The sequence below is a fragment of the Solea senegalensis genome, linkage group LG3 (assembly GCF_019176455.1).
Source record: "Solea senegalensis isolate Sse05_10M linkage group LG3, IFAPA_SoseM_1, whole genome shotgun sequence".
In the NCBI taxonomy this organism is placed as follows: Eukaryota; Metazoa; Chordata; class Actinopteri; order Pleuronectiformes; family Soleidae; genus Solea; species Solea senegalensis.
The window spans coordinates 24,692,900-24,720,690 of record NC_058023.1 but is presented as its reverse complement, the minus strand read 5'-3'; the positions used below and the strand labels follow the sequence as shown (position 1 = coordinate 24,720,690).

At 39.6% G+C, this 27,791-nt stretch overlaps 2 protein-coding genes and 1 long non-coding RNA gene across 3 annotated transcripts in view; 1 reads left to right on the top strand and 2 right to left on the bottom strand.

The window, feature by feature from the left end:
- The window catches only part of LOC122767174, a 72,193-nt gene extending 70,084 nt beyond the window's left edge, over positions 1-2,109 (bottom strand). The window contains exon 1 of the long non-coding RNA XR_006360176.1: positions 2,023-2,109. This is a non-coding gene — a long non-coding RNA (uncharacterized LOC122767174). The remainder of the gene's footprint in view (positions 1-2,022) is intronic.
- A 14,699-nt stretch (positions 2,110-16,808) lies between these two features.
- Positions 16,809-26,607, bottom strand: bcat1 (branched chain amino-acid transaminase 1, cytosolic). The gene is made up of 11 exons (XM_044022189.1): positions 26,501-26,607; positions 26,085-26,140; positions 24,541-24,741; positions 24,069-24,179; positions 23,867-23,986; positions 23,609-23,769; positions 22,916-23,058; positions 22,602-22,687; positions 21,754-21,894; positions 21,606-21,680; positions 16,809-19,004 (listed from the first exon to the last, which is right to left on the bottom strand). The coding sequence occupies exons 1-11, from the start codon at positions 26,559-26,561 to the stop codon at positions 18,966-18,968; spliced, it is 1,194 nt and encodes a 397-aa protein (XP_043878124.1). The 5' UTR covers positions 26,562-26,607; the 3' UTR covers positions 16,809-18,965.
- LOC122766924 (lymphoid-restricted membrane protein) overlaps positions 25,686-27,791 on the top strand; it is a 28,392-nt gene continuing 26,286 nt past the window's right edge. The window contains exon 1 of the mRNA XM_044022176.1: positions 25,686-26,005. The gene's annotated coding sequence lies outside the window, so the exon portion shown is untranslated. The remainder of the gene's footprint in view (positions 26,006-27,791) is intronic.

The following is a 27,791-nucleotide window of genomic DNA, read 5'->3' as shown; positions in this document are numbered from 1 at the left end:
ATTCACTTTCACAGTTCAACAGTTACTGTATGTTAAAGCTGGAGAAAACAAAGGGACTCAAAGGCATATCCTCCTGCCGATGTTAGCTCACACAAGAGCTCTTGTCTTTATTTGTGTGCGCATGTGTTTGTGTGTGTGTAGGTTGGGGCAGTGTTCGGGTCATACAAGGGAACATCTAAATAGACTGACCACATAGGTCAGATTTGACACACTTTATTATTCATTCACTGTCTGTCCTCAGCTGCGCTCAGCTCATCTGTACTCACACACACACACACACACGCACACACACCGTCCCCTAGGTGCAGTTTTTACTGTGCATATGCGCCTGTGTGATGCACAAATGTCAAGAGCAATAACTGGGATGTCAATCCAAATTCACCCTCCTCTCCTCGGTGTTTAGCAGCTCGGGAGCTACGGGAACAGACTCTCACTCTCTCTCTCTTTCCCTCCCTCTCGCTCTCTCTCTCTCGCTCCCTCACTCCATCGATCTCTCTATCTCCAGTGAGTTTTTATGTGCTTCTTAACTTCTGAAAGTCCACCTGTGTGATTCTTGCCCTCAGCGTAAAAATGTTCCAGCCCAGTATTTGATTCAGCAAAGTCCAACTCAGTTTAAATCACAATTCTGTTTAATTTCAATACCAAAATCTTAGTCTTAATATCTTAAAATATTAATGGTATAAATTGAGCCTTATATGACCATCTGTGTTGTGGTTAAAAAATGTTTTATGATGTATATGGAGTTTACTGTCTTTACAGTAGCATACAAAATTTAAAACTAAATAGAGTGAATAGTTATTTCTGAGTTCAGATTCTATTTGTATTTTAGTATATTCAAGTGTATCTGTAGGCTAATAAAGTAAAAATAAAAAATAAAATAAATAAATAAAGTAATAATCAGATAAATTAATCAGATACAAATCTAGTGAAGCCAAATAAATGTTAAGACTTTGTTTTTGGGAATAAACAATAGCGTTTTCTCTTTGTCTGATTGTACGACAAAGACATACATGTATTTTGTGTTAATATGACACACTAATCTGCTTTTGTTTTTACTTTTTTCTTTTTATAAAGCAAGCGAGTTATAGTTTTTCATGTTTCGGTGATTTTGGGAATGTTTCCAAAATCACTGCTGGGCTTCTTACTTCAAAACTGGGCATCGGAAATGCCCCAGTTTATTTAAATCTGTTCCAAATCAACATCACGTGCCGACTCTTCTCTCTAAAGCTGCCCTCTCTGTACAGTTTCATGGGTGTTTGCATATGCGTTTTTTGTATGTCAGGAAGTCAGTGCTATGATATGAAGAGGCCATGTAATGCTCAAGCTGAGAAAATGGTCAATTTCCTCAGTGTTCGCTGTAGACAAAGCTTTTCTCTGGCCTTTCAGTCGGCTCCACCGACACTTTTGAAATGAGCACAAATGCCATTTAACTCATATTATCAGTTCAGAATTTCAATCAGCAAAAACACATAATGTAAATCTATGATATATAACCACGAGCCACATTATATACCCTTTGTAGAACAAAAATATTTAATTTGATGGGCTCATGAATTGACAAAAAAACGACACACACAAAGGTTTGTACAGCTGTTCTTCTTAGTGCACTGACTTCCATTAATTTGGACAGCCTAAACAAAGTGTTATCACTAATATTAACCATACCTTGTTAATGCCTGACCCTAATCTCAATCTAACCACAATTCAGATATTAAATTTAAATTTAATCAGTTCCTCAAAAATGAGATTCTGCCTCATTATGACCAGGTTTTGGTCTCCACACCAGAAAAAAAACTAAAAAGGTAACAACCTCTTTAACACACACACACACACACTGACATGTATGATACGTCTAAATAAATATTTTGTACATCTTTGCTGATTGTTAAATTAATACTAAAATATTATAATATTAAGAATTCTACTCTTCATTTTCCAAACTTCAGCAAACTTCTAGCCTGAATGCCAGAAAGATTTCACACTGCGAGGAGATCACTTTGTAGGACGTGTCAATAATCTTACCTCCTGTTATGTACTGTATCTCCACAGATGGATCTCGCTCACAAAGCTCAGGCTTATCCACCCTCTAGTGACTGCAAACCAACATTGCAATTGCACCACGGCAATCTCCAGTTCTTTGGAGGCAACTCTCCCTCCAGCTCACGCTGACATTCCTACGTGTATATCCTTCAGACAAACGCTAGACAAATATATCATGATGTATCCATTCACCAGCCACACTATTCCAAGCCTGAGAAATGACAGAGAAATGCAGGAAGTCATTGGAACATAAACAAGGCACAATGGAGGAAGCAAGGGTCACGGCAGCACTTCCTGTTCCAAAACTACGTCTGTGTGTCTTCAGGCAGAACTGAGGCAGCAGCAGTGACACAGTGGAACTGCTATTATTATAATCAAGCACCTTGTGTTTACTGCATCGCATAACTCTTCTGTCCAACTTCTGTTTTAGAATAGGTTACTATTCCCTGCTTTATCCTCTCTATCAGTTGTTGTTATTGTGTTAATCACACAAATTTTATGAAATGCCAATAGAAAATCCTTATCACTCGAGTGAAAATTTGACACTGTCAATAAACACATGCTGAACTACGACTGTATTCATATTAAAAGTGTGAAGCAAAAGCTTTATATCTTTATTTTATTGGAGAAAATGGCACAAATTGTACGAGCAAAGCACAGACGTTTGCCATTTTTGCTGCAGCCAGCTTTGATTCCCTGTGTCGTCTTTTAATTAGTGATTTGCAGATTAATTCAACCTGAAAGCATTAAGGGAAAATAAGAGTCATTTAGGGGTTATGAAAAACCTCCATTGTCAGATGTCCAGTTGGGATTTGATTCACGTGTGGATCGCAGCATCTGGCATCATTATTATACCATATCATAATGAATTCATAATCTGGTATTACTGAAGCATTTGGTATTATTCTCAACTTCAATTACAGTAATAGGAGTGAAATGATTTTTAAAGGGTTTATTATTTTTGGGATGTAAACTATCTCATTGTCATTTTCACACGGTGGCAGCTTAGTGCCAAAACTCCATAAAATCCACTTCTCTTTTCCTTTTGTTTGTAACATGCTTCCCTAAAGAACAAAAAAATCAGTATGTCTCTTTCATTTTCCTGTTTCTTTGCAGTCGGTGCAACAGTGCAGCCCACACAACGCTTACTCTAGTCCAGTCAAATGTCTTACCAGCTTTTCAGAGAAGATAGTACATCAACATTTAGGAGACGAACAGCATACATGAGAATCATCTCAACAGACTTAGTGTAGTGTAAACAGCAACAGCATATGTATCTTAATAGTCCATCAGCAGTGGTGAAGGGAGAAAAAGCTCGTAGGGATTTAGGAGAGAGGATATGATTGCATTTATGTCCCATCAAGCAGCCTGCTGAATCCAGGGGGAAGCCTAATATATTTCTGTATTTGGTCTCCAGCTTACATCTGTCTGCTTATGGATTTATGACTTCAAAACTATTTGGGGAAAAAGACGCCTCTTGACAAAGCCAGTGACTAATGACTAAAGCCGACAGGGATGGCAGGCAAACACACACACACACACACACACACACGGATAGACATCGTGACAAGGCTCCACGACAAGGAACAAAGGAGAAAAAAATCTGACACATTCTCTCTGACAGTAGGATAAAACTCACTCACCCCTCAAGCCACACACTCGCACAAACACACTCGCATAAAATCTACTTCTTTTTCTGTAACACACTTTTTCTCTGCACATCATGTTTTCCTCATGTTACAATAAATATCTTCTGTCCGCGTGAAGAAACAGATATATTAAAATCTCACACTAAGTATGTTCATCAATGCTAAACATGGAGGTGTGGGCAAACTTACATCTCCGTTGGAGCCAGTGACTGTGATGGATTTCTGACAGGGTTAACACAGAGAGCAGTTTGGCTCCAAACACAGTTTCTGAGTCCATAAAAATGTAACGCCTCTGATTTATTTCAGTCATAGTGTTGGATTCACAGAGTCATTTTCGACAAATCCTTCCACCTTCACCTTCTTTTAGCAACCGTGGTACCAGATATTCAAGTATCCATTTACGTGTCACACTTAGTTTCAGAATGTATTGAGTTGTCAATAAATTCAGTTTAAGCTCTTATTAATTTAATGAAGACATGTGTCATTTTAAGTTGCGGAAAGAGAGTTAGGATTGGAAAGGATTTTTATACACTGGTTTGAGATTTGATCAAAGGTTAAGCCCAAGTTCATTTAGACATGGCAGGCATGGCATTAAACATGTTTTAATGTGGTAAAAATGTAAAATAAATGATTGTCCATTGATTGCGATTTCAGTTCAAAATTATTAATTATAATCATTACAAATAAAACGTAACACCGTACTGCACATGGAATATCGATCCTGGGCAGAGAACATACAGTACATACTGCACAAGTATAAGATGAAGCAAAAAAAAAAAAAAGACAATGAAATGGATAAACAGAAGGAGGTGGAAAGGTAAAGAAGATGTGGATTGTTGGTGGTGGTGGAGGGCAGATCATGTTTGAGTGGGACGTTTAATCCCCAGAAGCCTTGTGACAGCAGCTGTTCTGTACAGAAGGGGACGAAGGGATGCTGAAAGACACACACACACAATTATACATATACACATACCCTTGCACACATGCTTGTACACATGCTCTGTGTCACTCCGGGGAAGTGCCAAATGTTGGACCCATTTTCTAACACCCTGGACGATTGCACCAACCATAAGGTAAGGGTGTGAGAATGTTGTTCGTCACTCTATTGTGGCCACTGAAGCTGTGTCATCAGCTGATTAATGAACAGAAAGACACACTTTTTTATTAATCCATTTCATGCTGCAACACAGAAGTCCCTGGATGGTCTGGGGGAGTGAATGTTATGTCTGGTTTGTCGCTGCTGTGTGGCTACATGTGCATCTATAGAGAGATCTCACTTCACTATCATCCCCCTCCTGAAAAGTCGCAGTTCGTCACTCCGTCACGCGGCAGGGAAGTACAAGCTGACTTCAGCCCCACTAGTTTGAGCTACACTTTTTTTTATGAAGACCAAACCTGTTGAAGTTTTGAAGTCTAGTGTGTTCCATCTCCACCAAAATAAAATTATTCTGAAGCCACAAAACTTATTTTACCCATACAATTAAGAAAATAACATGGATAAAGTTTTTTATACCGATATAATGTTTTTCAAAGAATGAGATTTTGTTGTATTTATGAAATTTAAGACCTACAAAAACAAAACTGTTGACATTTCATTGCTGTTTATACCTAACCTCTTACAAAGTGGAGAAAAACAACAACACAGTATTATGCAAACCTAGTCCTTCCATTGTTTGTGTAAAATGAATGAAATTAAATGTCACCCACTTTGAAATAAATAAAACAATATTTGGATTTTATGTAGTTCATTCTTGAGTCTGGCATAGGTCTTTGGACCCCAAATGTGTATTTTGTGTACATATTACTTTGTTTAAGTGTTGTTAATGGCCTTTTTTGTTGGGTTTGAGGAGGTTTTAAATACCACGTTTGAATCAAAATGATTTGATGTTGACATTGCATGTGACACACAGAATATTCAAACACTTGTATTAATGTCCTTGATCTCTAAACAAGAAGTGTTCACTTTGAAAGAATAAAAAATAAAAATAAACTTTTTCCTTTTTTCCAAAGCTATAGGGAGCCACAGCAGAGGGAATGAAGAGCCACATGTGGCTCTAGAGCCACAGGTTGCAGACCCCTGATCTAAAGGTGGGTTAAAACACAACAAACTGTCAAAGAATTGCCTGTCAGGATTTCACAAACCTGTGCCCACCGCCAAAACAATCTGGTTTGTGTATTTTGTATTGTGACTGATACATTAATGTAAGGCTCTTGTTTACTCTCCTGATGTTGAAAATTAATATAATAGCATTTTGGGAAATTAATGCAATTATTGGCTGAAGTCATTTCTGGGATAAATAAAAAGCTGTTTTATCAATTTACACGTCATAAACTGGGAAACTGGAGTTCATACAACATATGAATGAAGCAAATATAAAGATTAAAAGTGGGTTGAAAAGAGAAAAATGTCAGAGACGCACACAGAAATAGGTGAATGAGGAAACTAGACACAGCTGTTCTCTGTCTTGCTGTACACAGTATATTTACAAATACAAGTGCAGTTTGTTGTGCGCATTTTGTGTGAGTTGTGTGACCATGGCTGTCTCACACTTGTAGGCAGGAATGTGGAGCACCTGGAGCAGATCTCTCTGAAGCTCTTGTTATAAGTATACGAGAGTTATGTGAAACATTTCACCTCAGTGAGTAAATTTCGTTGCCCGTCTGCCTCGGCACCAGGAATGCTGCTAAAGTGACTTGAGATTCTGAGGAAAAACAATCACAAAACATGGCAAACCAAACAAACAAACAAACTTATTATACTCAGCCTTTTTTTTTTTTTTGCTTCACCATTTTTTAAAAAAAACTGAAATGCATTATTTTTACAAGCTTTGTGCACCATGACTAATCTGTCATCGCTTGTTCCATTTAAAGGTGAGGGATTTATTGTCAGCTGAGACGTGGAGGTGAGGTCATGGCATATCAGAATGGCGCATTTTGTTGACAATAGCCATTGTTCCTGGGACCGACAGGAAGTGTCTGCATGGGACTTCCTGCAGCAGATAGAGTACCGCTGTCTGCTAGGCAGAGAGGTGTGTGTTTGTATGCTGGCTGATGTGTGTGTAACTCTGATTAATAAATGTTTTGTTTCTTTAGCTGAGGTCGTGAATCTATGACGTGCAAAATTGCGCTCTTTTGTACTTGTTTTCTCTTTGATTATTCAGAACCAACTGTAGGTTAGCAGTAGCAGCAAAGTCAAGAATGTTCAATTATTTCTTTCTGTATATTTCAGCTTCCACATTTTACTACATATGGTTTGCACATAAAGAATATGATGTTGTTTCCCCTCCTTCGCTCCTAAGCTTGAGTGGGTTTTATTTTGATTTTTTTTTAGTTGTATTCCAGCTAATCTAATACATAAGAATGTATTATCAGATATTGGCAAACACGCCAAAGCCCCCTGATATGAGTAATGACTAAAACAGTAGGCTGAATAAGCTGCTACCTCCTTGATTTCTATGCTTGTACCCTTTTATTTTTCATGTTTATTTGTTTTGCACAATGAAGAATGATGTATATATCTTCATCTGTTGATGAGTAATATGGACTAAATGACCTCTGCAGTTGGGCACAGGGAAAAAATTAATATCAATTGGTTATCAGCCAATCACTCCCCGGCTCAAAGTCCAGTATTGTATGTTCCTAATATATAAATGTTTGTATCTGGTGAATTCTTTGCCATGTTTCTGAGAGGTTAAAACAACATGTATGAAGGCACGCATTGGTGACTTGCTCAGTAATGAGATACATTTGGCAGCGAAAGAACATTTTCTGATATAAAATTAGTTTGAACGGTATTTAAAGAGCTACCATCTCTATTTTAATGATTTATTATCATTATTGATTTGCCAGATTGTAGGACAGAACACATTCCTGCTGCAAAAATGATTTCACTTTGCACAAGTGAATACTGCCGTTATGTCTTATTGGCAGTCTACATGTGTTGCAAATCCATCTGCACTATAGGTACATATTAATAATGCACCCTTAAAATGACAATTTAATCACCCTTTGTGTTGAACAGGTGAATGACAGTGACACTTAAATCATGCTTTGATCAGGGTGTAAAATATGGCCTAAGAGGAGATCATTAAGAGATCTAACAGGCGGATGCAGAGAGAGGGTTGCTATGATTCTGATCAGGTCCGTAAGCCCTGTACACAAGCTGAAAAGTTAATAGAAAAACACAATCTGCATGACAAAAAAAAAACCCTTCTTGTGGCTAAAAAGTTTCCATTTAACAGCTACAATATCATAGTGTTTGATACTTTTCTGGCTGACAATAAGGCCTTCCCTATCTCTTTTATTCTCACTATCACCACCCGTAAAATCATAAGCACAATCAATTTTGATAATGCTAGGGAACAGCAGTGGAAAAATAACCATCTTGATTATTCCTTCCTCTTTTTTTTTTGCTATTCTGTACTTTCTATGCCTTTCCAAGGTAATGGTTACAATTTTCTCTTTTCAGTCTGACTCAAGGCCTCTTTTTCTCAGTCATTGGTGAAATGTGGAGCTGTTGTTGTTTTTTTTTTTCTTCTGTCGTTTGGTGCGATGCTGAAAGCCTTTTGACCCGCAAAGTAGGGTTTTGTTGACAGATTGATGCTTTCACACAGTGACATTAGCTGAATCGCCGGTGTTCAGAGGCCCATGGTGCCACTCTGGAACAAATGCCCTGGAATTTTCTCAAATAATCCCCCTATGTACCTGCCTGTGTGTGGTAGAAAATGGAAAGCATCTATCTTTATATCTTTCTGTCAGTCTGTCGGCCTACCTTTTACTAATTGTTATCTTTAGCAAAGGGGACAGAGGGATGGAGGTGCAGTAACCTTTGACGTGAGCTGCAAACGCGAGGTACAGATGAATACAGGGTGGAGACAGGAGATTCTGCAATGAAAGCTGTTTTATTAACACTTGGGGACATGGCATTACACAATGACAGCAAAGTTAGAGAAGAAGAATCAGGAGGGGGGGGACTGTTGAGAATAATGATATGTTACATTTACAACCACAAAAGTCCAGATTGGTAAACTTGCCAAGATGTTGTTCCTGCAAAAGCATTCCATCCCTGACACATGAGACTTTAGATAGAAAACACAGCCTCACCAAGAGGATTTCAGAATTCAGCCATTGTTTATTATGCTGTATAACTTCAAAGACATGTGAACAGCTGTAAACCACAACACGTATCACCTTATAAAGTTTTAAAAGCCTTTGTGTTAGGTGTTAGTTTTAAAGTACCATTCATTCAGAGTTTGGAGTCTGAGTAGACATTTTGTGACAAAAAAGATGTCTGACTCTTTAACGTGCCAAATGTAATGAGTCCTCCAGTATGTTCATCAAGTAGTTGCTAATTTTGTCAAGGTGCTGTTTGGTGTTGGATAGAGTCGGAGCATTTCACCACAAACAACCTTCTGCTATGTTGCTGAGTGTCAACAACATCAGTTAAGTTGTAGGAGACGTATTGTAATTAAATTGAATTGTAAATGAACAGTGTTGTGACATTTAGCTTGTAAGTGTGCAGCCCAAGCACACAGCACATCATCTGCTTTTTCAGTGATTCCGCCCATTTGATTTCACAGAGATTTTTTATTTTATTTTTAAGATGGATGCACTTCCTGACACGACCCTCCCATTTATCCAGGCTTGGGACCGGCACTCAGAGTACACTGGATGTGACCCTCCCCATGGCTGGGGTCAATTTAGAGTGTCCAATTATCCTTAAATTTGGGATACATTGACATGACAGAGAGGAATCAGAGACATAGACAATAGTCTTGCCCCGTCAGACAGTTTATTGAGACCTGCAGTAAAATATTCATTCATAAAAATGCCCACCTGTGTGTGTTGAAATACTTTGCTTGATGGCATACTGTATTTGTACTCTGTTATTGATTTGGACATTTTCAGGTCAAAGTGCATTAAGAAATGTATAAACGTTTTGTTTGATAGGCATTTAAACAGCGATCATCTCTATTTGAATGATCTTTGCACTTGAGAAGACTGCTTTTATGTCTCATTCACATACAGTTTTGGTGCATATTAATAATGAATTGTTTTTATTTTGTATTATAATTTGTAATTATTGCGGCTCCAGAACAACTCTGTGGATTGTTTTTAATTTTATCTTATTGTATTTATTCGTTTATTGTTTTGAGGATCAAGAGTAAAGGTTACGTGTTCCCTCATTTTGCACTCATTCATAATCACTAGTTTTGGCGTTTTTTAAACCTTAGAGGTGTGAAATGTCCGAAGTGAAACAGGGGCAGGATCGGATCAAAACAACATGGACACAATGAAACTGCATCATCAGTATGTCATTACAGTACAAAGTAGTGAGGGCACAGAGTTGTGTTTTGAGTTTTCTGACTGCAGCCAGAGCAGCCAGACTAATGTTTTCTTTACGTACACATGCAAGGTATTGTCAAGCCTCGCTGGCAGTCAGTCACAGCTGAGGGGAGTTCACAGGGTCCAAGACCTGCACCGCCAACCAACCCCCCTCTGCCCAAACATGCACGCATGCACGCACACACACACAACCTTGTCAAAGGACCCTTTGTGTGCTGTTGTTTTTTCAGGGGGAATACGCTCTTTATTCCTCTCTGGGGAATATAAAGCAGCGATCACCCAATAGCATACATGGAGAAATTCAGTCAAGCCCGCCACACACACACACACACACACACCTATGCTGTACAACAACAATAGTACATACTATATGCTTCAACACACATCTGTGTTTGATTTGTATGCTTGCGTGTAAATTATCACACTTCCATGCACATTTAGAGACAAGAACAAAAGCAAACACACACGCACGGACACGCACGCACACACACACACACACACACACACACAAAAAAAACAGGTCAATGTGTTTCTCTGTATCGTACATTCATACTTGGCAAGTGGATGATGGCTCTTGTTGTTTAAGTGACCTGCAGGAGAAGTTATGTGTGCTTAATTTATACGTCAGGAAACACAGCTCCCCAGCCCCAGTTTCTCTCTCTCTCACCCACACACCCACACCCACACACACACACACAACACACATACACACCATCTACAAGACTGAACCTTCTAGGATAGAGAGGACAAGAAGCTTTTTATGTACATCTCTCTCTCTCTCTCAGTGTGTGTGTGTGTGTGTGTGTGGCATCCGTTGAGTGCTGTGCTCTCAAGGGATCGCGAACACAGCTGAGAGTAAATGGCAATTACTGTGTTCAACTGTTTTATCCACGCTCAGAAGCAACTATACATTTCCAATTGCACAGAACATCATTAAAAAACACTTAAACACACACACACACACGCACACACACGCCAATACAGAGGCACATGCACGTACACACACACAAACACGTCACGCCTGTCACATCGTCATTTACTCAACTATGATAGAGTGATACAAATACCGACAGACATATTTCAATATTCTGCTGGAGCATTTTATGATATCTGATTAGCAAATGATGGGAAAGGCTATCTCTTTCACACACACACACACACACACACACACATAGGATGGTCATGGACCTCTGATGATTTGTGAAGCCTGCTCAGTCAAGGAAGAAGGGAAATTATCACGTTACCTGCAAGGCTGCAGTTTCACCTCACTCAGGCATTAGGCGACGAATAATAAATAGTAAATCATCAAAAATATAAAATATAAGTATATAGAATGAAGTGTAAAAAAGGAAGGAAGAAAGAGGGAAAAGTTTGCAACGGAGGCTGAGAGAAGTAGAGGCAGTGGCTACGTCTTCACTTTCCCCCTCAAGTAAAAAGCATTTATGGATTCTACAGCCATGCGGGTCTCAAACTGACATATAATGACACAGAGGGCAACACTTTCAAATGAGGATAATTATAAGAGCAAATCAATCTTTAAAAAAAAGGTTTCTGTTTGTTTGTGACTAAATAATGGGATATTTATGAACATAAATGTTTGAGGGTTTTTAATATTCCCGTGTACAAACGGTCACAATTTACTGCAGTTTGTTGTGTTTATGATGCATATGAGACGACTGGATTTGAAATTTGAGAAGAAGACAGCGAGGGAGAGCAAACAGACAGAGGAGCGAGGAAAGGTACCTTCCCTCCACCTTAATGTGAGCTGGCATTTGACAGGAATGTGTCAGACTTGTGTGAGTAATGAGAGAGAATGACTCTGTTTGTGTGTGTGTGTGTGTGTGTGTGTGTGTGTGTGTGTGTAGCTGCTGCTGTGGTAGTATGTGTGTTGTTACTCCGCAGACAGACAGACAGTTGTTCCCAGGCCAGTTGGCTGCCATGATCGCTGGGCAGAAACACTAAAGTGGTCAGCGTGAACTGGGTGGCACTGTGTATTAGCATGCATACACATATTATACGTGCATGTGTGTGTGTGTGTGTGTGTGTGTGTGTGACTCACTCCCACCTGCAGGGGAGACAGAGCAGTGCCAGCCGCCCGGGCCTGGAGAACATTACTCACCGTCAGGACAGACGTCTCCTTTTGATACACGCACGCACACACAACATACATACAAACATCCAGCACTACTGAATAATAAAATGTCCTGTATTTCAAGACAGAATGTGCACACCTAAGTTGGGACTGAAACTCAGATTTATCCTTTTTTGTTTGTTTTATTTTTTTTTTCTTGCAGTGCACATGACAATAGAATTGTTGTAATCATTTATCTAGTATCTGAAAGAAAAGCAAAACCACGAGTTGTTGGACTGCAGTTCAATTGCAGTGACAAAAAAAAAATGCATTTTTGGTAAGCTATTTTGTACAATTTTATAATAAATCTCAGGGTGAAGAAGGTAAGGACAATTATTGGTAGATGTGGTGGTAAAAAAAAAAAAGATGCTTTACTTCTTTTAAGCAAAGTTTGGATTATCAAGATAGTAGTATGAGCATAAAATTCACATTCACTCTGCTACAAACACAGATGGTCTCTCTTTTTTACCTGGCAAATCTGTCATCGACCAATCTCTGCCTGTATAAGAGATGCACTCTGATTGATTTATTTAGCTTCAAAACATATGCTTACACCAGTGAGTGAACTCACTCTCCCGTATTCTGAGTTTGAATGGTCAGTTCAAGTTTTTATTTATTTTTTTTAATAAATCACATTTCAATTTAGTATCCTTTAATAATAAAGAAAATAAAAATGGACCAAAGACAATACAATGCTGGATTACAAGCATACGACCATCAGGGAAATGAGGTATAATAACAGATGTGGTTAATTCAGTGCGAAGAGAAAACCAGAGCAGCAAAATGGCTGATTTTCAAAACAAGACTTCAAACACTGTGTGACAGCAGAGCATCTCCATTACAACACGGATGAGAAATAAAACAGCTTTTACCACAAAGCAAATCAGGCTTTGGTGCTGAAGCTGAAACTGTGTGAGTGACACTGATCTCTCTGTGCTGTATGTGTGTGTGTGTGTGTGTGTGTGTGTGTGTGTCTGATCACCATCCATCCATCTATCCATCCGTCCATCCATTTACTCTAAGCTCTTAAGCAGTGCTGCTGTTTAAAAAAAAGTCCCCTAAAACTCTGAGCCAAGAGCGATAACATGAGAGGCAGGAGGATAATGTTGATGTAATGTCAGACGCACACAAATGACACCCAGTGTTGCGCTCGTGTTAACAAAACCCATCACGTCTGTCTGAAGTTATGCACTAATCTGCTCTTAATCACAAGCTCTTATTTACAAAAAAATATATATCTTATTTTTTTTATTTATGCAGCAGAGGGGGAGGTATGAGGAATGAGGCAGAGGAGGAGGATGGTGATAGTGGTGATGCTGATGATGATTTTGTGATTAAATGATGCCATCGTTGTGTCGGTGGATTAGGACCGGCATGAAAATAGATTAGTTATGCAGAGGTTTTTCATCATGATTGGCATGTCTCCAAAAACTCACTCCACATACTCCCCCTTTCTTCATTCCCTCCATCTAACTACCCCTCTCTGAAGCAGGGCAGGCATTCGGGGCTGTTGTTTGTTGGCAACTAGCACCACCTGCTGGTGAGCAAAGACATGCCATCGCTAGTTCCCCTTACTGTCCTACACACCATCTTCACTTCAGTTTAAATTGAGAGAAGGATTGTGCTTATTGGGACATGGTTGTACAAGAAAGAGACTCCCTCTTGGTGTCCACGGATTAAAACATTTTACTCAGATTAAAGATTTAACCGTCAGCAGCATACATTAATTCATCCTTCACCCGACATAATCACAGCTTCTGTCAGAGAGTCCTTCCTGTTAAAAGGTTTTCCTCATCGCTGATGCCTAGTACCTTGCTCATTGTGTGAATTGTTGCGTTTCTCTTCTCTCTCTAATATTGTAAAGGTTTTTGCTTTACTATGTACAGTGCCTTGAGATAATGTGTGTTGCGAATAGGCGCTATTCAAATAAAATTGAATTGAATCGAATGAATTGCTCAATGCAATCCTCTACATCTGTCTACTTCCATCTAATTCAAGGATGGGATTAATTATGTATTCAGGTAAGATAACACAGTATATGGCCTTAAAGCCATTAAAGAGTCCTTAATTTGTTTCTGAATCACTCTTGTCATGTGCCAGGTGTTGCTCGGGTCTATCTGTGCATGTTTTTTTAAAGTGTAACTAAACCCCTAAACTCCTTTCTTTTTACGGGTGAAAACCAGTGAACGTTGGTATCTGTTATTGTTATTTGCTGACCAGGAAGTGAAGAGAATAATGAGAATAACAACTAAGATAAGAACGTGTTTTTCTAGAAATCCTTTTTCCCACTGATAACAGAATATCAGTGGGAAAGTGGAAAGCACCATGTCAAAGCACAGAATGAGTTTCATAGACACATCATCTTAGTAACTACTGGGCTGCATGATGGAGCAATGGTTAGCCCTAGCTACTGTGGGTTTTGATCCAAGCATTCAGTTATTGTGACCAGACACTTTAATTCTAATCCTCAACATTTCAGCACTTGCCTTGATTGGGGTTTGAGATGTTGTCTTTGGTTGGGTTGAGGAGGACCACTTGATGTTTTCAAGCCATAATACACATCCTCAGTTGTGTACCGCGGCCTCATTGGGTTTCTCAACCAATGAGGCAGGTCCACCCCAGTGGAGTAGACCTGGGTTTGTGTTTTACGGTGACACAGTGGTCATTTAGTGGCCCATATATTGTATCCTGTCACTTCAGCTACAGCTTCTCTCAGTGACAGTGGGTAAGGTCTTTAATTGATGTCAACTTATTCCAGCTACTTTGAAGTAGAACTGGCTACACAGCACCTACAGTATAGTACAGTACCCTCATCAACTGGATGAGCTTACTGATTAGCATACCGTAGCTTTTTTCTTTCATGTACCTCATTAATTGAATCCTCCAACAGGATTATCAGCTCAACAATGAAGACACACACAGTATAAAGATAGTATTCTGGATCACTAGTTCTGTTACGTGATGTTGTTTTATTTGTGCTGTTAAGACTCAGTGACTCAGTGACATGATTGTTCACCAGCAGAGCCCTTGAGGACGACAGCAGTCATTAGTTCACAGACAGACAGACAGACAGACAGACAGCAGACCTACATCTGTCCATCCTGTGGTTACATTGCACAGTCTCTTTGCACGATTGATGCACATGAGTTTGCATCGCACTGACAGACAAACTCACATTTGGCATTAAAAATGCAAAGTTAAACATGTTTTGTTGTTGTTGTTTTTGTTTTGTTGTAGGTTTGACTTCTCCTCAGAGAGACACCAACCACTCCTCCGCCCCTCAAAATCAGTGATCAGCAGCATCCTCTTCCTCATATCATTATGGGAGAAACACAGAACAGAGACACACACACACACATATACTGTAACACTCGCACAAAACACACACACACACATGGTTTGACTCTAATTGGGCGACCTAAAGCCACTCATATCATCTGCTGTGGTGTGAGACCACAATCTCACCCAGAGCGACCGGCGGCCTCCACAGTCACACTGCCGACAACAGAAGACGGGAGGAAAGAGGAGAAGAGGAGAAGGGGAAGGGTAAAGACAAGACAAACAGAAAACAAACTGGCCTGAGAGGAGGAAGGGGAAGAGGAGGAAGAGCGCGTCATCAACAACAACAACAAAAACACAAAGTGGTGCCGAGTTCATTAATTAGAATTTCAAATTGGACAAATTCAAGATGACAGCATTGCACTTGTCAAATCAGATCATGCCCCGGCAGGATGAGAGAGAGAGAAGGAGGCACACAGCTCAGAGCCAAATAGCACTCTTAGTGGTTGAATGGGTGCCATCTCTCTCTCTCTCTCTCTCTCTCTCTCTCTCTCTCTCTCTCTCTCTCCCTCTCCTTCTCCCGCTCTCACTCTCTTTACTTCGACTGATTATGGCTACATCGCCTTCCCTCCATCCCCACATGAATGTCACAGCAGCCTTAACAAGAAATGACAATTAACATCATTGACGTCTCAAGGCTGAGTGGGAGCGGCCTGCCTGGGTGCCCGCTTCCTGTCAGGGAGGGTGTGATGGATGGATGGAGGGAGAGACAGAGAGACAGAGAGATGGAGAAAAGAGAGATGATACAGGAGATGGAGGAGCTGGGGAAAATAAACTACGAGCGGTTTTAATTGAGAGAAAGATGCTTTGGCATCAAATCTGAGCTCTTACTAAAGCCAACAGAGCTCAATAAAATGAACTAGGAGGATTGATATGTGTATGTATAATATAATGCATATAGGTTATAAGGGATAGAACAAAGAAAACAACCAGGAAACATATGGTTCACATAATAAACACTCAAAATAACTGTATTATCAGATCACTATGTAATTCTGAGATCAGGAATGAGATTAAAATATGTGTGTGTGAATGCACTGTAATGATTAAAAGGTTTTGTTATTATGCAAAAACAGATTTTCTCAGCTCTCCTAATGGTGTCACAGCGTCACTGCAATAATTCTGATCTCTGTGAGGCATATAATTGTTCGGCAATATTGTTGTTGACATCCTTTTTAAGCTGCATACTTGATATTCAGTCAATCTTATACGGTATACATTTTTTTTTACCACATATGATGTGCTCAAGGACTGTCTTTGTTTATTCAGACTCAAGTTGTAGGCAGGTTTTGAGGAACGGGAAATATAGAAAAGCCTTTATACAAACATGGCAATAAAACACCGAGCAGTTTTGACATTGAAGGTTTTCATTAGGGTCCAAAATGACAAACAATAATCATACAACTTGACAAGGGGTGTCACACAATCCTGATTGAGTGAAATGATTTTAAAAGTATTTCACAGTAACAGTTTTTTACTCCTTGTGCCACTGGCTTGGAGCAACTACCTGCTCTGACTTTTCTCACCACTACCTCAACACTTGAGGTTCACCAGAAAATATCTCACTCTACAGTTGGAGAAAGTAGAATATAAGGATCCAGTCTAACACCACCATGATACTCTGCCGTGATATATGGTCGCTGTTTTGTTCTTTGGATCATCTGCTCGTCCAGTCACACTCGGCTACCTGCTGCAAATATAATATCATTTAGCGAAACCCTTGTTTGTTTCACTTCAGTCGGATCACTCTTCAAACCTACTGTGTGCATTGTTATAAACAGTGGGTGGACAATTATCTGTCCAATCGACACTAGTAAATATCGATGAAGCAATAATGTGCGCTTCACTTTTCCTGGAATGGCTTCCCAACTAAAAGCTGTTTAACAGTCTCACAATGTGTCCTCTCCTGCGCAGATGCCACTCTGATTAGACTAAATGTAATTTCACAAATCCCTGTGGATGAATAATGCAGTGTGAAGCTCAGTAATGATATTGAATTGAGCATTTTGTTGATATAAAAGCAAAGGAATCTACTCTAGAGTATACGCTGCGGTGAATTTACAGTGGCCATTTACCAGTGTGTGTGTGTGTGTTTGCACACTTGTGGGACACAGTTGTGCCAACTACCACCGCGACACAGAAATGGAGCTGAGGCCAAAATGAGCTATCTTCAAAAAGAGCCAAAAATCCTCCTGCTCTCTTGTCTGACATAGTCCCAGGACATGTGAGACAGGAAAAGGCTGCCTCTGTGAAAGTGTCTCTGCGGAGCCTAACGCTGAGTCCTTCACCTTTCTAGAACTCCACTGTATGCATGGATCATCGTGTTATGCTGGTTAAAATATAGGCACGTCTGTGCAGAAGTAAATCTGAAATGGCACTCTACATTGAAGTCAGTCAATAGAAAAAAAAGCAGTGTCGATAGATGTTAATTAAATAGAACCAAATATAAACAAATACTGTGGAAGGGTGACGAAAACGATCCCTATTGTGCTAATCTTTTATTAATCATTTATTAATCTTTTGCTTGCTATGTCACATTATGTCTCAGTTTTGTGTTTCTTTTGTATTTGTTAAATGTGTAAATGTACAGAACTCATTGATTACAAAATGTTTTAAGTTTAACTCAACAACTAAAACTATTGATGACAATACTGTACAGTGCCTCAGTATATCAATAAAGCGATATTCTCATTTGATATTCTCAAAGCAATATTATAGAACATTCTGGGAATCATATTATTTCACTTCTTCCACTTTCTACCACTTATTCTTCTTAGCATATTAGGACTGGAGGCAGGTAGAAACATCTAACGCGGACGTATCCAAGGGCAACCATATCTCCCCTCCAGCACATGTGAATCAGCATGATTTACTTGACATTGGTCAGTATTAGTATCAGAACACAGACTTCATCTGACCTCATCACCAAAAACCTTACAAAATGACAGCAAATATACATGAGTTGTTATACAAGTATCAACTAAAGGTGATTTAATCATGCATATTGCATGTTTCTAAAATGTGGGGGAAAAAACCCATAAATTATGACTTTAAATATGACATAAATTATGGGAGTAAAGTCCCCTTAAAGTTGCTCTGCCACAATCAACACAAAATTCTCTGTTGCTTATTCATTTTTTTTTTATGTTGCATTAAATCTAAAGCTGAAAGATGCAGTAGAAACAGTGGCTGAGACACTGTAAGTTATTGTGCACTATTGCATGAGACAACTCTTGACTCCTATGCCTACTTTTGTTAATTATTTTGGATATTTGTGTTTTGTCATTAATTAAAGTTTAAAAGGAGCTGAAACTCTGAGACGTGTTCACCACCGAGCCTCTTCATCACTTTGTGATTACACAAATATTGCACACACATTGTTTACAAGTTAAATATGGCCTCAGTCGGTGTATGATATGTGTTTCCGCTGCATGAGTGTGCTCTTGGCTCCTTTGTCACTGCTACACCAGAAAAGTCCAGTCACTGACAGTCCGGCCATACTGTAAGAGAGCAAAGGTTGTGAAAAGGTCACATGAAAATCTTTGGTCCTCTAAGGCCTGAGGAGTCAAAATAAATCATTTAAAAAACGAACAAAAAAAGAATTCTCATGTCTATAAAGCACTAAAATTCTCCCGCCTGCTGTTGCTTAATTGTGAGCAAAACACAAATCAAAGATGAAATCAAATATCCCCGAGCAAATCTGCAAACTCAGCCACCAACAGAACACAACACAAGCGAGAAAAGGCTGTAAAATAAAAAAAATCAAAACAAAATGTTCCCAATCTATGACAGCTGCAGAGACAAATCCAATTATTTGCGTCTCATGTTGTAAATTTGTTCTAATGGTCGAAGTGAGAAAGTAAATAAATGCCTGCAAAGGGGAAACAAAAGAATGTGATTTCTAATTAACTTGAAAGAGGAACAGCAGGGCGACTTAGTAAACCCATCTTTCATCTGCTGCCTCAGTCCACTCATTTGTTTGCTGCACGTTGTTGTCTTGAAGAAGGGCGGGTGTGTGTGTGTGTGTTGCTTCCCTCCAAATGAAATGTCAACAGATTTAACAACGCTGCAGACGGAGCACAGCGTTTTCCAGCGTTTTGTCGATTTTATTGTTCATTAAGCTTTGCTGCCGCCCATCACCCCCCTCCTCCCCTCCTAAATCTTCTTCCTCCTCCTCTCCCACTTGTTCGAGGCTTCATTTGCAGCATCTTGGCTTTGAAGATCACAAAAGGCTGAGGCAATAATTAGGTTTGTGCAATTACAGCAAGCTTAATGAGAGAATCCAGGAGTTTGTCTTGGCCCTATCTCCAACTCTCCACACTCAGTGTCATTAGGCTGGCAACTATCTCTCTCTCTTTTTCTTCTGCTTCTTCTCCCTCTCTCTCTGAGGAGGAGGATGTTGTACAGATAAAGCGGTGGTGGTGGTGGTGGTCAACACACTAGTAAACACACTTCATATGCATTCAAACTATGAATGACGGAGAGCAGATTTCAACCAGAGAGAAAAAAGGTTCAATGACGAAGAAGTGAGAAAGAAAGAGGGAAAAAGTTTCAACAGAGGACACACCAAACTAATCAAAATGTTCAGCACAACAGGTTTATGATCTAACCAGACCAATAAATAACAACGTAACAGGAAGTCATCCAACTCTTTAATTCTTAAAACCAGTCAACAATATTGGTAAGAATAGTTGGAAACCCAAAAGCCGAAGATATGAGATTCTGAACTCCCATTTTGCAGCCTCGTGATTAGCGATTAGTACACAGATGTCACTTATATGTGCTATGCTTTATCCATCCATCCAGAAGGTGACAGGCAGTTCACCAGTCCCCCTCACCGGTCACTTTCACACCTATGGTCAATTGAGAGTGTCCAATTTACCTAATCCCCATATTGCATGTTTTTGGATAGTGGGAGGAAACCGGAGAACCTGGAGAAAACCCACACACACACGGGGAGAACACGAAAACTCCATGCAGAAAGATAAGTTAATAATGAACTGATCTAGTTTCAATGAATTCCTAAAACTAACCATGTAAAATCCCTTTTTGGAGCTCAGTGGATAATTTGTAACACAGTTAAAGCATCATAATGTTCACTATGTGCCTCATTTCTTTCCACTAAGCTTTAAACCAGGAAGGTGCTTTTACCTTAATGTATGTAAATGGAGCACAGACAAAAAAGGACACTGATGCAGTCTGTGCCTTTCTCTATGGAGTTTGCATGTTCTCTGCATTTTCTCCACATTCTTCGGCGTCCGCCCACAGTCCAAGAACATGCAGATTTGAGGATCAGGCAAATTGGACACTCTAAATTGACTGTGAGAGTCTTGGTGCTGAACCTGTCCAGGGTGTACCCCGCCTTTCGACTGTGATCCTCATGTAAAGGTAGAAGACGAAAGACATCTACAGCATCTTAGCTTGCCTGTGGTCTCAAAACAATCAGAGGGGCTGTGTTCACTGTGAGAGTCAAAGTAAGCATCGCAAACAAATCCATATCCCAGCTAATAATTGCCTCATCACACTGCACAATAACAGAGAAAAGTGCTCATTAACGCAAATCAAGCTCTCAGCAAAATGTTTTATGAAACCTGCAGTGCTGCGTGCACTGAAGGGGCGGCACATTTTTAGGCCATCTTACCAAATCATTACTCATTACCTAATTAGATATTTCACTTAAAGCACTGTATGTACTTGCAGGGAAAATAATACATGTTGTGGGTGTACGATGAACAAGGCCCAGTGGGGTTTGCTAAAAAGATCTAATTGTTTTACGTAATAACAGCTCAGATCATAGTCCTACCCTCAATGGATAGATGGTATAGAGAGCTCAGTTCATCATTTTTTGATTCGACTGACGTGACAAAGTTTTCACAGTTCACAGTTTCCAGGTTTCGTCATTTAGACCTGCACCTGCTGCCACTGACACTCCAACAGCGATTTTCTGTGCTGCCTTTCGTTCACAATCACAGGATTAAAGGCTTTATTGAAAGTCATTCTCAAAACAGAATCTTCAAGGTGACAAGTGTGTGAAGAACACAGGTGTTCAACCATGCTGTTGCTGAGCTTCAGTAAACATTTGTGTGCATCCATCCACCAACCTGTATATCTGTTAGTTCCTTTGCTATTCGTGAAGTCAACGTTGAGTTTTCTCCTTGACATGGGATTTTCAGACTCTGAAACACACACAAACACACAGTTAAATCTGCGTTTCTTGTTGCCATATGATGATGTGCTGCTCTGATGTACCTTTCCCTGGTAGGTAACGTGTCCTATCGGGCAGATAACACAGGCAGTGCCAGAGCCAAATATTTCTTTGACCTGCTGCTGCTTCAGAGCAGAACACAGCTGACCCATGGTCAGGAAGCGCTCCGTCACCTTAAACTCATCCTGGAATCCGAGAAAGCAGAGGAAAATTCAAAGCTTTATTTAGAAAATATAGTCATGCAAACTGATGAACGATCTAATATTCTTTGTTTTACATGGATTTGATTCCCTTTTCTTACCTCAAAGGTATTTCTGCTCCTCTTCTTTTTTACACTTTTTTTAACCTTTAACCCTCATCTCCTGTTTAATATGTGTTTGCCACTTTTATGTAGTTTCTTAGTTATTTCATTAAAGACTCTTTTTGTTTAAATTATCGTGCAGTTGGCACCTATTTTGCAATTTGTGACAAACAGAAAAAAAAATAACTGTCAGTCATCTATGGTGTTGCTCTCTTTCTGAGTCTCCATGCCAACACTCATAACTGAACCAGACTTAACATTCATTTTTTGGCATCTAAATTAATTTTTCTTGACTTCTTTTACACATGCATACACTGTGTATGTGTGTGTGTGTACCTGGTATTCCTTATGTTGTGGGGACCTAATTCTGCTTACACAGTCACATGACTGGAACCAAAAATCAGGTCCCCATCACGTAAATTACCACATTTTGAGGTGAAGACATGTTTTAAAAATAGACTGAGATGAGTGACAGATTATGGTTAGGGTCAGGGGTAAGATTAGGGCACTAGGTCTCCAGGATAATAAATGTAAGTCCATGCAATGTCCTCTAAAGTTATGGAAACAAGAGTGTGTGTGTGTGTGTCTCACCCATTTCCTGGTTAGTTCCAGGATGCTTTGTCGAGTTATGCCTGGGAGAATGAGGCCATCCAGTGGGGGAGTTGCGAGCTCCTCTTCTGAAAAAATTAATAAATAATAAATTGATAAATTAGATGATGTACTGCAGTTGTAATGTGGCTGTTCTGCCACTAGAGGTCACACAGGATAATAACTCTGATACCTGATATCGGATACATGATTTATACACATACTGTATGTCCATATCTTCCATTTTCATCAACCTACAATCAAATGAAAATACAGACTGGCAAAAAAACAACAACATGATATTGATGTCTACCAACCACCGTCTTCATTGATCCAGTGCAGGAAGATGTTCATGGTTCCTGCTTCAGTGATCTGATGGTCCTCTCCATACAACCACAGCACTTGCTGGCACCCATAATCCACTGCTTCATACTGAGCAAACAGAGCAGATCCATAATTCCTGCAAATATTAACAAGTAAACAAGTTGTTACTTTACAGTCACTTGCTGTTACTTAAAGGTCCAACATATGTAAGAATTTGTGAGAGTGCAGATTGTAACAAATGCAGGACTCCTCTCACCCCTCCCTCTCCCAAGTGCATCAGGGAACTATAGTGGACCTCTCATACCAGAGATGATGTTAATTTTCCTTTTTACGTGGTAAGTTTCCACCTCAACTGTTATATTATGTTTATGCTGCATCCTAATCTGAAAACAGGTTCTGTCAAGCAATATTATCTGACATGAGGGAGCGTTAGTGTGCATACAGCAGCAGCACAGGTGTGGCCAGGGCAAGATGCATTTATCCTGTCCATTTTTTGAGCAGTAGAAATCCCTTCTGAAAACTATCGTGGGCACTTTACTAGTGCAAAGTTGTTGTTGCCTCTGTCTGTTGTAAAACAAAATAAATGATACATAAAACATTCTTAGGGGTGATGCAATTTCGACAATAAACCTCCTAAATCTTACATACCAGACCTTTAAATGTGTACAGTGTGTGTCTGTACCTACCCTCCCATCTTGCAGTCTCCTGTTCCTCCTTTCCAGGCCCGTGTGTACTTTGGGTCCGCCCACAGGGAGATAGCCTCTGCCTCATTGTCAAAGTAAGAGCCCACTTGAGACAAGATCACATACAGCAAGGCACGGCTAGGCTTCTTTACACCCAGAGTGGGCTACCCGTGGATGCATACAAGAAATGTATTTTAAACTTAAAAAATTGACAAAATTCAGCCTCTACAAACCATTAACACACCTCACGGCCCTCGTTACCTCAGTGCTAATAAGTGTCGGTCTAATGTAGAGACTGGCTGAGTCTGAGCGAGGAACCCAGTCCTGGTCGATCTCTATCAGTCGCCTGATGCACTCCAGCAGCTCTGACTGATCAAAAGCCTGAGGGAGGAAGACAGACATTGTTTGTCCCTCACTCAGCCTTTTACCAGGGTCTCCATTCATTCCATTTCACTCATCGTACAGGTAGACAAGCTCTTTTAGCAGCGGCGGCCATGCGGTTCATGTTGAGCATTGGTCTAAATAGACGCAGTCGGTCGCCATCCCCGCGGTACGCCTTTAACCCTTCAAACAGCTGGTGAGGAGAGAAAATACAAGACAGAGAAGGACAGAAATGCACACATTCAAAACACATCAGAGAAAGAATTGTAAAATAACTGATATTATGTGATATCATATTATATCACTGTGACTATTCCTCAAAGTATGGCGGAGCTCACCAACCGGGCAATACTAATGAATTTCTCTAAAATTTTCATCCACTTACCCCTGTACAAACACCGGAAATATAAATTGGATACACATTGACACATCAGATAAACTGTATAGATCTCAATTAACCTATACCTACTTTAAGCTATGTTGCATAACTTTTAAATGTAAACTGGTTGCTGAGACTCTCCTCTCAGGTCTGATAAATAGTCATCAATAATAACCTGTATGCCATAGTGCAGTGACGAACAGGCTGGATGCAGTGACAGGTCACCAAAGGGTTTGATGAGTGGAGCCTGCCAGCCTTCAGTCTCACTCCACTCTATGGTCAGCATGTGGTCAGTGAAGACAGTCCCGAAACCAAAACTCCCTCGGTCCGGCTTGGTCTTTAGTGTACAGGACAGCTGGATTACCAGGTCAGCTGCCTGGTTATGGCAACACCGAGGAGAAAGTGACATTTTAGTATTAATGGAGCGTTGTCATGTGTGTAATGTAAAGACAAACAACATCCTGCTCTTGATGATCTATAATCTATTATAGGATATGCTGTCCTTTTAACTTTAACCAGTTCAGCAATACTGACTAACATGATTCTTTTCTGAAAGAGATGCCTGTTACTGGCCCATCATTCACTAGGATATAAATTCCATTCAGCTGGGATTAGAGTGTCCCTTTATCCTATACCTTCAGGTGCAGAAGGTTGTTTGCGCCATAATCCCAGATTACAGTACTGGGAAGTGGCAAGTAACCACAGTGCAGCACTTTGTTCAAGTGTTCAGGGTAATGCATCTTTTCAATGTAACATCAAATGTGGAGATTGTTATTGAGATGATCTGTGTCATTTTGTGTCTGCAAGTATAAATAAAATATACATATATATATATACACTGTGTATATATATTAACTTGGTTGACCTCTGATATCCTAACCACAATAAAACAGTATTTTAGGCAATGAATATTGGCAAATAGCAATAATCCTTCAACCCTTCACCATTTCCTTCTTCCATTAGATTATACATAGTCCAGTCAGTGTCTATTCAGGATTAAATGGCTATACAGACATCCTTCTGGTGTATAAAATGGCAGTGAATGTTTGTTTGTCTTTAAATTGGACATGGTACAGGCTATAAAGTTGTGTCAAGGTCTAATAAATTTACACTAACTTGAAATTGAATTTCCTTTCAATGGAGACAAAAGTTGGTACAAAACTTAAAACATCATCCTGAAGAGAGCATCTGCATGTGTGTGTACTCTTTATATGCTTGTGCACATGTCCACCTTAATCTCCTTGTGAGCCTGCTTTCTACTGCTCAGGCGTCCTGGTAGAAAACAAGCAAAGCTCCAGCTACTTAACGTGAGCTGGGAAAGTGGATTTTGTTGAGCAGGCTGCACCAGGAGTGGACGCCCTGTCCTTCACCCAAGAAATGGCAACAAAATGGGACATTACTCTTGTACCAGTAGCCGTCACTGACAGAACGTGGGCTACTACAATTGCTGGGATTTCTTTTGGTTTATCATCATTGGGATAACACTGCTGAATAACTCAAGGCAATTCTGTGTTGCTCTCTCCAGCATGAGGACAACAGGCAGCCCTGAAATATCTTCTCTGTTGAGTAACAGAGGTGGGATTTAAGTGTCAGGAAGCTGAGGAGTCATGAAAATGCTGCAGCGAGAGCAGCAGCTGAGGGTAGGTGCTGCTCTGTGCCTTTAAGTCAATGCTACACATTATAAACACAACACACTATAAAAATAATTGGATTTACTACCATGAAGCTTGGAATTCTGTGATTTGCCATTGGTGTCGTAGAGGGTAGATTCTCCCCTGAAAGCAAGTAAAATTTTCAATTTAATTTAAGTATTTGCCAACACTACATGAGAAAGGCATCACTGGCTTGTCACAACAACAAACTGATACACATACACATACAACTTATTCCTGTTATTCTTGTTAAACAATAAAGGGAAAGATATTCCAGTCAAAATAAAATTTAAAAACAAACAGGCAAAGTTACCACAAACAGCAAACATTACTGCTGTGATATTAGGCCAAATATATCATCAAATATCTTATTTTAAATGCAGCTGCAGTACACAGCACTTCTACGAGGGGCTGTGTAAGCAGACATCAGGATAGGACTATACAGCAGTATTTTAGTGTAAGTTATTAATATTGTGTACTTACGCTGAGCGTCAGATAACAGCACAACCTGCGTTACAGCTCCAACACTGCTGTGAACAGTCATCACTGCGTGACAATTTACCAGCAGAGCTCGAGGCTGTGCACCGTCAAATTCCCACCACTAAACTGCTTACACTGATCACTTAAGTTGAAACCAGTCCCACTGTTCTGCAGTGATCAGTGTCTGTACCATTTATTTTAGCAAGATGTTTGGAATAATATTTTTATTTTTCAAATAAGCCTTATGTTCTTAAGGTAAGGGGCTTGCTTTGTGGTGTGGTGGCAACTTGTGACCCAAACAGACAAACCCTCCAGAGCATGTGTTTTGCCTTTTGAAGCAGGAGCTTAGTTCTTAGGAACAACAACATCGTTTCTGGTACAGTATGTCAAGTTCCCTGACACCTGTCAGAAAGGGACAGATGAGATGAGCTCTCTGCAGTCTCATCACTGGATGTCACTAATTCTCTCTCCTTTTTGCACATTGGTCTATCTTGACTCGAGGTTCATTTCAAACAAACAATAATTGCTTCTGGGAGTTGTGTATTAGTTCTGCACACTGTTCAGGAGGAATATTTTAACAATGTTTGTGCTTACAGAACTGCTTTAGTGTAATGCAGGGAAAGTTAGGACAACTCCAAGAACCCACTACTGAAACAGAACCCGCAAACAGAATTATTCATGGTTATCACACTAAGTCTATTATAATACAATTATTTTATATTAAGCAGAGGTGGTAAGAGTACTGAATTAATCTACTCAAGTAAAAGTACCACTGTTTTGATAGCATTTTACTTAAAATTTAAGTTAAAAAAAGTAGCTTGTTTAAAATTTACTCAAGCAAAAGTCGCTTAGTTACTTTTTTAACAAGGTCGGGGGTCTTTCTTGTGTCGTGCAAAAAGAACAAGGAGACACAAATCTCACATGAATTGTTTTTAATTAAAGGCAAACCTTTACAAATTAAAGTGCTGACAAAATAAAATGTGAAAACACATGATGTATCAGTCAGAAAGGGTCAAAGGTCACAAATGCTTTAACTTTCTCACTCAGTCAGGGACCTTACTTAGCGCCAATTCACCTGTCACTTCCAAAGTTCCTTCTGCGTGATTTATTTATTTATTTTTATTTTATTTTCCTTTTTTTTTGAATAAGGCCATTTTTTCACTGTAACAGTAATAATTACACATGTACACAAATAACCAACTCAATTACAGTAACACGAGTAAATGTAATTCATTACTTTCCACCTCTGAAATTAAGATTATAATTGTATTTAGTGTGTTTATAAATGTTTGTC